This window comes from Ipomoea nil, unplaced genomic scaffold (assembly GCF_001879475.1).
Source record: "Ipomoea nil cultivar Tokyo-kokei standard unplaced genomic scaffold, Asagao_1.1 scaffold2280, whole genome shotgun sequence".
Lineage (NCBI taxonomy): Eukaryota > Viridiplantae > Streptophyta > Magnoliopsida > Solanales > Convolvulaceae > Ipomoea > Ipomoea nil.
Genome location: NW_017618708.1, coordinates 1,863,982 through 1,876,236, shown reverse-complemented (window position 1 = coordinate 1,876,236; position 12,255 = coordinate 1,863,982). Strand labels below are relative to the sequence as shown.

The 12,255-nt window shown below is 38.2% G+C and overlaps 1 protein-coding gene across 1 annotated transcript; it reads right to left on the bottom strand.

The window, feature by feature from the left end:
- Positions 1-5,994: 5,994 nt before the first annotated feature.
- Positions 5,995-7,585, bottom strand: LOC109150715 (vinorine synthase-like). The gene has a single exon (XM_019298698.1). It carries the CDS (start codon positions 7,561-7,563, stop codon positions 6,187-6,189), a length of 1,377 nt encoding a protein of 458 aa, XP_019154243.1. The 5' UTR covers positions 7,564-7,585; the 3' UTR covers positions 5,995-6,186.
- Positions 7,586-12,255: the final 4,670 nt, after the last annotated feature.

The following is a 12,255-nucleotide window of genomic DNA, read 5'->3' as shown; positions in this document are numbered from 1 at the left end:
CAGCTTAGGAAGAAGTTGATAGAGGCGGAGTAAACTCTAGGAGTTGAAAAACCTTTCAAGTGGTTGTCCGGCTTAGTGATCAAGGAAGCCAGCTTGAAGTAGTTTGTACTAGGAGTGATAGTGCAAACCATTTCACGAGTTGTGAATGATGAGTGGAGTAGACACGGTTGGTCGAACCACTATAAAAATCTCTCTGTCCATCTCTCTTTACTTATCGCTTTTAGTTTCGTGTTTTGCATATCATACAACATCGACCAAACGCAAACATTTCATTAACACGAAAGCGTGCAAAGAAAGGTAACATAAAATACTCATTCCGCTGCATATACCTCCAAAAGGAGTTTATTCGATAAGAAAAACAAAAATTGATTAGAGTCTATTTACCCCCCCCCCCCCCCCTAGACTCTCCCTGACCCTACCGGGACCAACAGAATAGATAATTAAATAAATTAGTAACTAAAATAAATAAGTAAACAGATTAATACAAAAAGAACATTAGAAAATATTAGAATAAGAAAATATTATTCTATTATGTCACTGCAAATCTCCTATGAAGTTCAACTATTTCTCTTTGTTCTTTTCCTTTGAATAAAATATTTGGCTTTGCAGTATACGTGCTCTCCTAGGAAGTGTTGATTGTTCTTTTGGTAAGCATAAATTCATGATGGAGCAAAAAACTGAACAACATTTATACATTTTTCTCAAAATTTGATGATTTGAAGACCATTACTAAAGCTAACGGGAACATGTTGTGAAAATATGATTATCAATTTTACATAAAGTTCGACATAGTTTATATCTATTTTTTTCTGTGTTTCCAGTTTATTATGTCTACCCATTTTTCTTTTTAGTCCCAATTTATAAAATAACAGATTAGTAGTAGAACAAATATGTTAGTAAATAAACATCAGTAGAATAAACATATTAATACAACAAATAAATAAATAAACACGTTAGATTAGTAGGCTAAAATAAATCAGATTATGTTAGTAGTAGAGTGTAACACCCCCCCCCCCCCCAAACAAGCTAGATAAAAAGCCTTAACACCTGCAGATTAGACAACAAAACTAGCACAGCGGAAGATAAAACGAGAACTGGATAAAAGAAATCCAACGGGGTGTCATGCCACGTCTACCAAACACGGTAAACGCTATGGCAAACAATCTGCAAGTGTAAACATCTATCCCAACAACATCAGTCTACAACTACATTGGCACACAGGCCACAAAACAGGGATAAAGGTGCTAAGCTACCAGGCACTAGACATCGCGCTCGTCTAAACATCACATGAAAGATACAAAGATAAACATTGGGACGACGCCCGATCAGCGATAATTCTGGTAACCCACCAATACCGTTAAGTATCATACATAGATAGATATAAGTTGTAAAACCATTTTCGAAACGGAATACATAAGTATATAAGTCAAAAGCCAAGATCAACAGTCAACACAAGACTCATCACTCACAAAGATAACACGGGAACACATCCCAAACCGCAAAGGTTAACCACAACACAAAGGAATAAGACAAGACCGATGGCAACACATGCCCTTGTGACTACACACGTCACAAGAAAGAGAATTCACAACAACGGCTACACGAGCCCTCATGACATCACCCATCACGAGTTGATATGCCTTCCTTATGCCATGTTCCAACCTTATGGCTACCCCCGACCTTGTACCTTCATGCCAACCATTACCTCCAGGACCCCTGTACTTCTTAGTCCAACCTTATTCCCCCGGGACCGTCGTCCCCCGCCAACAAACCACCAACAAGACCACCAATTCATAGTACACAAGGTACCGTACACGGCAACACATGCCCGGATAACACATGTTATCCCCCAATCACGTGAACCTTACACGAAGGCCACAGCTCCATAATCACATCACGGCCACCACGAGGACCGCTGCAATACCTTGGTGACTAGTGTCCCATACCACTAATCGTGCAATCCAGGTAAAGCCATACACGCACCACCACTCACACGAGTCAAACAACGGATTACAACGAAGGCATGAAACATACTCAATCAAGGAACGGGTCACAATGTTGAACACTTAGCATGATTCAAGACACCAAAGTCCTACATGGATAACTACCATATAGTTCTAGATATACGAAACATCAAGAAGACGCTCAAATAGTTCCACAAAAGAACAACGGGAAGTCAAAAGACCAAATACCGAGTTAAACGGATCACGGGGAACAAATCCCGAGCAAACACCATCATGTACCCGCGGGTGGACCCACGGGTAGTGCCCCACCAGTGGTTCCGCCCACGGGAACATATTCCCACAGGGCCGTGTACCCGCGGGTAGGCCGGCGGGTGGTGCCCCGCCCGCCGTTCCGCCTGCGGGAACATTCCTGTTCCACAACAAATCTCTTCGGGGATTTTCTTCTCCAAACACAAATTCAAGTCCAAAACATGTCAAATCTCACCCAATACAACAAAATGACTTGAACCATGGAAAATGCCAAGCAATGGCACAAAGGAACCCTAAACACCAGCTCTAGATATGCAATATCACAAGACAAATGCATAAACCCTCAGATATCATAGCAAAGCACAAGTAGAATCCAAGAAATCACATATAGGTAAGCAAAATAGGTTTTGTAGAGCATGGGTTACCTCTTGTAGACCAAAAGACTTCACTTTACACCACAACTAGCTCCCCACAAGGCTTACTTTCCAAACCCACTTCAATATCAAACCAAAAGATCATAAAGATCCTACCTTTGAGAAAAAGACAACTAAGATGGAACCAAAAAGACAAGATAAACTTAGATCTTACCCTCCTAGATGCCCAAATAGATGAAAGGTTGAATCTTGGAAACAAAACTTGAAATCTTGACAAGGGTCTTAACTTGGCTTGAAGAATAAGCTACACTTCTTTTCTAGAGAGAAGGTAGAGCTAATTTCTAAGAATTGTAAGGAATGAAATGAAGAAGTCTTCTATGTTAGGTTACAATACTAACTCTTGGTGAAAGGACAAGAATACCCTTACTAACCTTTAGAAAGTGTAAGGAACAAGGGAACTCCCATCAAAGCTCAAGGTACAACACAACTTTAAGGTTGACTAGTCAAATACTAGTCCTTGAGTATTAAAAATCAGGATTTTAGGAATTAGTTCCTCAAATAAAATAGGATCAATTACTTAATTAATCCATGGATTGAATGTGGATTTTTGGGGTGTCACATAGAGTAACAGAAATTAAACAAACTTCTTCCTTTAACTATTGGCATGTATATATATAGGTTCCCTATAGTGAATGAAACTAATATTTGTTGAAAGAGACACTATATATATATATATATATATATATATATATATATATATATATATATATGATTAAATAGAGTGTAAACAAATTTAGAACTGATTTTTACCTCTTCATCGAGAAATATACATTCTTTACATTTCATGATATCTCCTCCCCGCACTTCTGCTACTTCATAGGTTCCCAATAACCTAACTATTTTTTTTTTATTTTTTTATTTTTTGCAAAATATTACCTATATTTTAAAGAAGTTGAGGTTGAAATAGTTGATCTCAATCTACCTCTTTATATAGAGGTATAATTGGATCAGGACTTATCCTAGAGAAACGAAGAGTCCTTCATTGGAACAATGAGAATAATTATTATGTTGTTTTAATTTAAAATCCTCTTTTTTTTTTTATTTAGATCATTTTGAATTTGTAATATATAATGTTAATTACGTGAACTCGTATAGAGTTTGATTGATTAGATTAGATTATATTTATATTTATTTTATTTATTTATTATAGAGCAGCTATATATATATATATATATATATATATATACTGCTTGTTCATTTACCACCCGTATTTTGAATTATATTGTGGTTTGGAAAGGTCATAAAACATTTTAAGGGTTGGTGTTGTTTAGTTGGTTAAGCTTTGTTTGCTATGTTAGAGGGCCCGTAGCTCAACTGGTCATAGAGGTGAAACTTTGGAAGAATGACCAGGGATCGAGTCTCACCAGCGGCAGTGTGGGAGCAACCTCTCAAAGTGAGGGGGACTTCTTGTGCACAGTGAGCACCAGTCTAACCTCTATGGTTCATGTCAGTTGAGTTACACGGGGTGTGGGGGGCGAACATCATAATATTATTAAAGGTCGAGATTCCTTGGTTCATGTTCAGAGTCACCCGGAGTGTGGGGGGTCTTAGGGTTGGAGTTCTTCCTTTGGAAGAACATTTAGTTACTCAGATATTATTAAAGGCCTACGAACATTTAATTACTCAAATATTATTAAAGGTCGCCTTAATTAGCCGCATTCGAAAAGAAACAGCCTTAGTTAGCCGCATTCGAAAAATGAAAATTGTAAGCAGTTCTTGCTTTATTATAGAGTTAGATAGATATGTTATTTTAAATCTTGTGAGAGAGGATTCGAACTCTAGACTAAAGAAAACATTTTCAAGATTGAACTTGTAGTACCTTACTTTAGCAAGCATTTTATTGCAAATTCATTTAAAAAAGGATTGTAGAATACTTCAATCATCCAAAGATTCAAAGTATCAAGCTAGTCTACGGGTGTATATATGTCATATTATATATATGTATGTGTGTGTGTCATTGTTTATTCCTCTAATTTTCAAGATTGAACTTGTACTACCTTACTTTAGCAAGCAAATTCATTTAAAAAAGGATGGTAGAATACTTCAATCATCCAAAGATTCAAAGTATCAAGCTAGTCTACGGGTGTATATATGTCATATTATATATATGTATGTGTGTGTGTCATTGTTTAGCTTTCATTTGTTTCTTTTATCTTGTGACTAGTCTTCTTTTTTTTTTTTTAAATGCTATTGACTCTATTACATTATAATATACGCATTCATTGAGGCTCAATCTCATGATCTCCTACATGCATGGTAAATGTCACTACATGCCATCTGAACACAATGTGGTTGGCCTTGTGACTAGTCTTGTTCCCTCAAATATAAACCCCTTTACCTATACTTACAAAACTCGATCATTTGGCTGTACTTTAAAAAACATAACAAGTTTCAACACAACAAATCTATATTGGTGTAAAATAATTAAAGAGTTAATAATCAAAATAGTCTCTTGATTATATTGAAATTACTAATTTGGTCCTCAACTATTATTCTTGCCTAATTAAGTTCTCAACTATGAAAACCTTACTCAATTTAGTCCAGCGTCAAAATTCCATCCATCGCATCTGGCTGGAGCCTACGCCAACACGCACGCACACCTTTGTTCTTCGAGAAATTAACATTGTCGCTAGACCAAAGGATGAACATCTATCGACAGAAGCATCATCGCGACTGGAGCAACGACAATCACCAGCCTCCATCGTCGGCTTCCACCCCTTGATGAAACAACAGTTGACGGATGAACATCCAATAGCTGGTTTCCCTCTCATCTCTTGATGAAACAGAGCCATGGACATCATCAATGCCATCAAAATTATAATCACTGTCACTACTGACAGAAGGTCTCTTCTTTTCACTGCAGCCTCTAGTATGTGCCTCACTTATGCTAGATAATCCATTGTCACCGCTTGGCTGTCGGATAAGGGGTTCCTCTGATCTCTTTTTAGGACACCCAACAAAATTGAGCTCTCTTTAACAATCATTTTATCCTGCAAGCACTCTAATTGACGGACCAATTAACTTCATGATCTTTGCAATATCATGTGACATGTGCTTTATGGTTTGGTGTTTGCTTAACACGATGCCTTGGTAGTCTCTTCGTCGTGGATACAGGCTGCTACCGGTCGAACATGATTTTGTAATTGTGACCTTTGTTAGATTATTTAGTCAAAACTAGCTAATTATCTTAATCTCTCACTACAATAACACTCTGAAACATTAATTTCTTTTTGTGATTAAATGTGATATGTAAAAATGATAGTCCATGACCAAATTGATTATTTCGCTATAGTCGATGGACCATTTTGGTTATTAACTAATAATTAAATGAATACATATTGTAAAAATATCTAATCAAGTTCATTATATTATTTGATAAGAAGAAATGATGTTCTAAATGACATTGATTATGGATTTTTGTTATTTAAAGGAGATGTGAAGGAAACTTAATAAAAGTTGACAAGTGATCATATATGTCTTGGACTTCAATTCCTTTCCCCGGCCTTCCTTACCTTGATCTAAATCCCTGCCGGCCTAGCTTAGAGTGCAGATCGTTGAGGACAAGACGATTCTGAAACGATTTGGGCAAACGACACATATGCATGAAATTCCATATCCTTATCTAAATTCCACATAACTTCATCTTCCAATCCAACCGACACTTCTATTCCTCCATCTTCAGTATCCCAGAAAAGAGCCAAGTCCTCCAGTTTATGACCCATGCCAATACGTATTGGCTTGCCCCACCCAAAATCAACTTCACCAAAGGGAAATTTACACACACTAGTTATGCGTAACATTTTAGTCTCATCTTTATTGTCATATTCCTTTGAATGGGCTAATATGGCTCTGAGATACCCACCCTCCACGTGCATTTCCCTCACGTACTCGTTTGTAACCTTGTCGATGGCTTCCACCACTCTTCCTACAAGCGACTCCGCAGTAACCCGTTGGCCGGCGCCGGCGCCGGCGACTACCTTCCACCCGGCGCGGGTCACTTGGTTGATGTTGCCTAGGCAGTGCGAAGGTAAGGGCGGGTTCAACTTCTTCCGCAAGTTCACCACATGTGTGAGCAAGTGCGCCTTGAGGCTTGGGTTCGCTAGTAGAGTTGCTCTTATTACCGCCGCCCATAAGAAGGCCGACAGCGCCTCCACTCGAGATGGACGACGGTGGTGCTTCATATCCGAGTGGTCGGACTGGTTCCTCCTCAGCCGCTCGATATCCTGCTTGCTAAAAACAAATCTTTTGGAGGTGTAGTGTTTTCTCTTTGGCGGCGCGACGGCGGCATTATTGGACATTGACTGCAGGAAGATGGCGAAGTTCCCCGGCGGGAAAATTGCGGTGGCGTCCACGACGAGACCGCCGCCGGAATTAGTGGGTTCTTCCCCCCGGTTGATTGCAGCCAAGGTGTTAAGCATTCCGGTCATCCCACCGGCATCCGCCACCCCGTGCCAAGTGCAGAACCCCACCGCAGTTCCGCCGCACCGGAACCTGTTCACCTGGACAGCTAACATTGGCTGGGCCGGATCAATTGCGTTAGGGTACGGATCAAGTGGAAGTAGCTGCCGTAGATGTTCCAGCTTCGGGTGCCGCCGGAGAAACTCGGCCAAATCAGTATTTGTAACATTCGCTCGGACGAAATCCGCACCCTCATCGTTACAGTCGATCGTTGATCGATCTTTAATTCTTCCGGCCAGGGGGTACAAGACGGACAATGTCTTGGAGAGCGATTCCTTGAGCTCATCGTAATCGTGGCGACCAGGCCCGGCGCCGGAGTTGTAGAAGAAAACAAACGGGTGATAAAAATTTCCGACCATCATATCAAGGAGACAAAGCTTGTGGGATCTTAAGGTTTTGGGAGTTGGCGAGGATGGCCTCACTTTCTCTTTCTGATAAACTTCAACTTTCAGGGCCATTATAGTATCAGTATGGGTTTATTTGAAGCTTCAACTTAATTTCTTTCATTGCATGGCCGCTCTAATCTATTTAAAACGCATAAACGTGAACAAAAATGTGTTAACAGTCATTAACAATTTAAATAATAAAACGCATATTATATTGCCCATTGAAGTTATTTTTCTCAAAACGTGAACAAAAATGTGTTAAACCCTCACCAAATGGAAAATGAAACCTCACCAAAGGAAAATGAAAGGCATGCTCCTCTCTACAAGTGCTGTAATGAGGCTGCTATCGAGATTAATACGACCACCTAAATAAGCAACACTGTAAAACCCTACAACCCTTAAATACGCAATCATTCGGGGCTCTCGAAGTTCATCAATATACATTTTACCGTCATATCTAAATACATTAAGTTTGACATTATAATTTGGGTCGTTCCAAATATATGTGCATTCATGCCTTGGTTGGAATTCTAACATAGACGGGAGCAGGTCCGGGGGTGAAATGGTCTCGCATCCATAACTCTTAATAAATAATAATATATTATTTCATATTATAACTGTACCTTTAACATTAAATAATAATAATAATAATAATAATAATAATAATAATAATAATAATAGTAAAATTTATACTATCTATACTATATATAAAAACAAAATCCTGAACTTTAACTTCACGCCCAATTCCTAAAAAATCTCTCTTCCTAATAAAACATATTGTTTTCTACTTTCTCATTAGCACTATAATTCTGAGTAAAAATTTTATTCTAATATTATAAAATTGTGTAATACAATCTATACTATATATAAAAACAAAATCCTGAACTTTAACTTCCGACCCAATTCCTAAAAAATCTCTCATCCTAATAAAATAAAATGTTTTCTACATTCTCATTAGCACTATAATTCTGGGTTAAAATTCTATTCAAATATTATAAACTGTGTAATACAATATATACTATATATCAAAACAAAATCATGAACTTTAACTTCCCGCCCAATTCCTAGAAAGCACCATTTGAAGAAGAATCCACAATAACCTTGGAGTTATCAGAAAGACCCTCATAGAACGAAACAATTAAATCCCCAGTAGACATATTATGATGAGGGCATTATCTTTGTAGATCTTTGTATCTCTTCCATGCTTCATACAAGGACTCAGAAGGCATTTGTCTAAACTGTTGGATTTGTTTCTTCAACCTTAAAGCTTTTGATGGTGGATAAAACTCTCTCATAAACTCATGATGAAGTTGATCCCAAGTTTGGAAATGATTGGCAGGATGAAAATCAAGCCACACTAGCTTGTGCATCATCTCTAAGTGAGAATGGGAACAACCTCAATCGGATGACATCAACTGAAACTCCATTAATCTTTAAGGTCTTGCAAACCCTTAAAAATTGCCTCATGTGACTTGTAGGATCTTCACTCTTTGAGCCTCCAAATTGATTATTAGAAATCAAGGAAATCATTGCGGACTTTATTTCAAAATTGTTCGCTTCCACTCCCGGGTAGTATATACTATCCTCCTCATCAATGTCCCCCGCAACATAATCAATCAATCTCCTCCTTTGTTGGGGACCTCTAGGTTGTGGTATTGGAGCTCGGGGCACTTGAGGTTGTGGTGGTGGTCCCGGTGGATAATAGTATATAGTGATAAGGAGGAGGAGGTGGATATGGATAATGGTGTGGCGGTTGAGCATGAGGATGATTCCCTTGTGGTGCATCTCCAAGAGGTGGAATTTCATGAGGTTGAAAGCCTTGTTGAGGCATCCCTTGATGTCGAGGACTAGGTACTTGAGGAGGAATTTGAGCATGTTCTTCAATAGGGACTTGTTGATAGTCATTTTGAACCGGAAACCTCTTAGGATCATTTTGAGGATTTGGAACATGGTGTTCACCTTCTTGTTCCGGAGTATCACGAGTCACACCTTGGCTTGTGCTCTCCATGGCTACTCTTTGTTGTTGAAGAATGGCACGATGCTCTCTTCTCCTTTGCTTGACACCTCTCTCAATTTCTAAGTCAAGTGGTTGCAAGCCTCCAACTCCTTTGGATCTTATGTGCATAAAAGTTCAAAGATGTCCCTTCAAGCAAAGAAAACTAGAGCAAAAGGTAATAAAAGTAAAATAAAAACAAAACAAAAAAAAAAATCTAGTCTCCTAGAATAGTCATTCACTAATGTTAACTACCACAAAACAATCAAAACCAAGTCATCTCCGGTAACGGCGCCAAATTTGATGAGGACGTTTTTCACGCATCCATCAAGTATCAAATCACAGTATAGAGTTTAGATATCGTTCCACTGGAGATGGCTCTTGTAATGTTATGAATTGATGCAAAGTGGAGTTAAGCACAAGCTAGAACAATTCTTTTAGAAGCTAGACCTATCAATAATGAGATGGTTTGATACGAAAAAGCTAATAACAAATAGGACAAGTAAAATAAAGGACCGGGATTTGGTTGATTCAAGCTAAGATGCCAAATATTGTACTAAGGATTAGGGAATTAAAACAAGGCATAGGGCAAGTGAGATGCACAAAAGTGTCAAAATACCACTCTCGTAGCTATTTGGACTTGCAACCTCACCTTAAACTCCACTCTCGTGGCAATTCAACCCAATGTTTCCCAAGCAAGAACACAAGCCATAAATTCTCCTTAATACCCAAAATACTTTCGTATTGAGCATTATGTGTGTGAATGTGTGGCTAGTGTACAAGCTCTACTCTCGTAGCAACAAACACACTCCAAATCAAGCATATAATTGGGATCCAACAATTATACACAATTTCACAACAAACCCAATTCACACAACTAACCCTAGAACACCCAAATAATTGGGATCCAACAATTATACACAATTTCACAACAAACCCAATTCACACAACTAACCATAGAACACCCAAATAATCCCCTTTATGCAATACAACTCAAATAGGCAGCAATAGCAAGAAATCAAACCAAATCCAAGTCCTAAAACACTTAGCTACTCATAATCTAAAAATAGATACACAATATTGAAAGAGTAATTGAAAGCATAGATGAAAAGTAAAGAGAAGAGATAATAAGAAAACTTCTCTATTGAAGCTTTGAAATCCAAGATTTGCAATGTTCTTGACCTTGGAAATGGAAAGGAATCACAAATCTACACTAATTTAAGCTATTCTAAACTAACCCTAACTAGAGAAATGAAAGGGAAATGAAAGATAAAAATGAAAGATGTGTTTTGGGGTGGAAAAATCCTCTTAAAAGGGGTCAAAACGCGCTGCAAAAAGTTGAAGAGGGTTGGCCACGGGCGTGGCTTCACCCGTGGCCAGAAATGCAGTGTGTACTACCCAGTAGCCACGGGTGTGGCTACCAGGCAGTGTACACTGCCTGGTTGCCACGGACGAAATGTGCACCAGCTTCGACTTCTAGGCTATTTTTCACCCCCAAAAACTTTGAATTAGCATTTGTTGTCTTCATCAAAGTTGTAGCCCTTGAAGTTAGTTTTGAATGATATAAAAATCACTTGATTTGGACACTTCTAGACCGAGATATGGTCAAACTACGGAGACAACGCCAATCTGGGCGAGAAATGCCACCATACTATCTTTTGCTTTGCCTTTCCATTGAATTGCCTATATCATCAAGACCACTAAGGCACAAATATTTGGCATATGAAAGAGTGTTGTTCAATCTTCTTTTCTTCATTTTGCCTCACAAAAATATCCTCATGCTATGATGACTTGAAATCTTGATCAAATAACTCAATGTTTGACTCAAAACATCATTTTCTTGTCAAGTCACCTAAGCACAAACAATCATTCCATAAGTTACCAAATTGGCTCCATAATATAATGATTAACTAGTATAAATACCAAAATGTGCAAGGAAAAAGCATTAGTTTTGGACATTCATCAACTCCCCCACACTTAGACTTTTGCGTGTCCTCAAGCAAAAACAAGAACTAAATCACCAATATAGCACCGAAGTTGATCATACTCCCACTTTGCACAAATTAACAAACCACAGTCTAACTCGACACAACACAACTTGTTTCAAGAATCATCTTAGCATTCTACACAAGTTCCATTCTCAAGCCAATAACCAAGCACCAAAATTATTATAGAACGTGAGGATCAAGTGTGCACAAATACTAAGTTGAGATTATGCAAAACTTGGCTTTGAATGAGATTCTATAGGTTTGCCCTTCATACTCCCACTAGTTCAACTCTAAGATTGCATGCTAAGATCAAGTAGGACTTTTATTAGGCTTGTAATGAGGCTAAGGGTGAATGGTTGACAAAGAAGGGGTAAGAAAATCAAACAAAAGAGAACTTCACAGTTATTCACAATTGAGATTGGAAGATATAAGGCATCAAAGAACTAAGGAGCGGCTAACAACTAAACACAAAGCAACACTCTAAGGTAGTGAAGGTTGAGTATAACTTTCAAAGCAAACTATCAAACTTTTATTCAACTTCTTCTTTTTCATTTCTTATTTTCCTTTTCACCTTTTTCATGACTTTTTTTTTTATCATTTTTCTTTCAAAACAACAAACAAACTTTTTCAAAGTATCAAGACCCCCACACTTGGATAACATTATAGAGAGTGTTGCTAACAAAACAAGCTCCAAAAAAAAAAAAGAATCACTTCCAAGAAAAAGAACAAGTGCTTTATTATCTCAAGGGTGGAGGGAAACATTTTGGCTAAGGTTTAAGGGTT

Bases quoted from the DNA above. Each gene is read 5' to 3' on its own strand.
- LOC109150715 (XM_019298698.1), bottom strand. From the start codon at position 7,563: ATGGCCCTGAAAGTTGAAGTTTATCAGAAAGAGAAAGTGAGGCCATCC.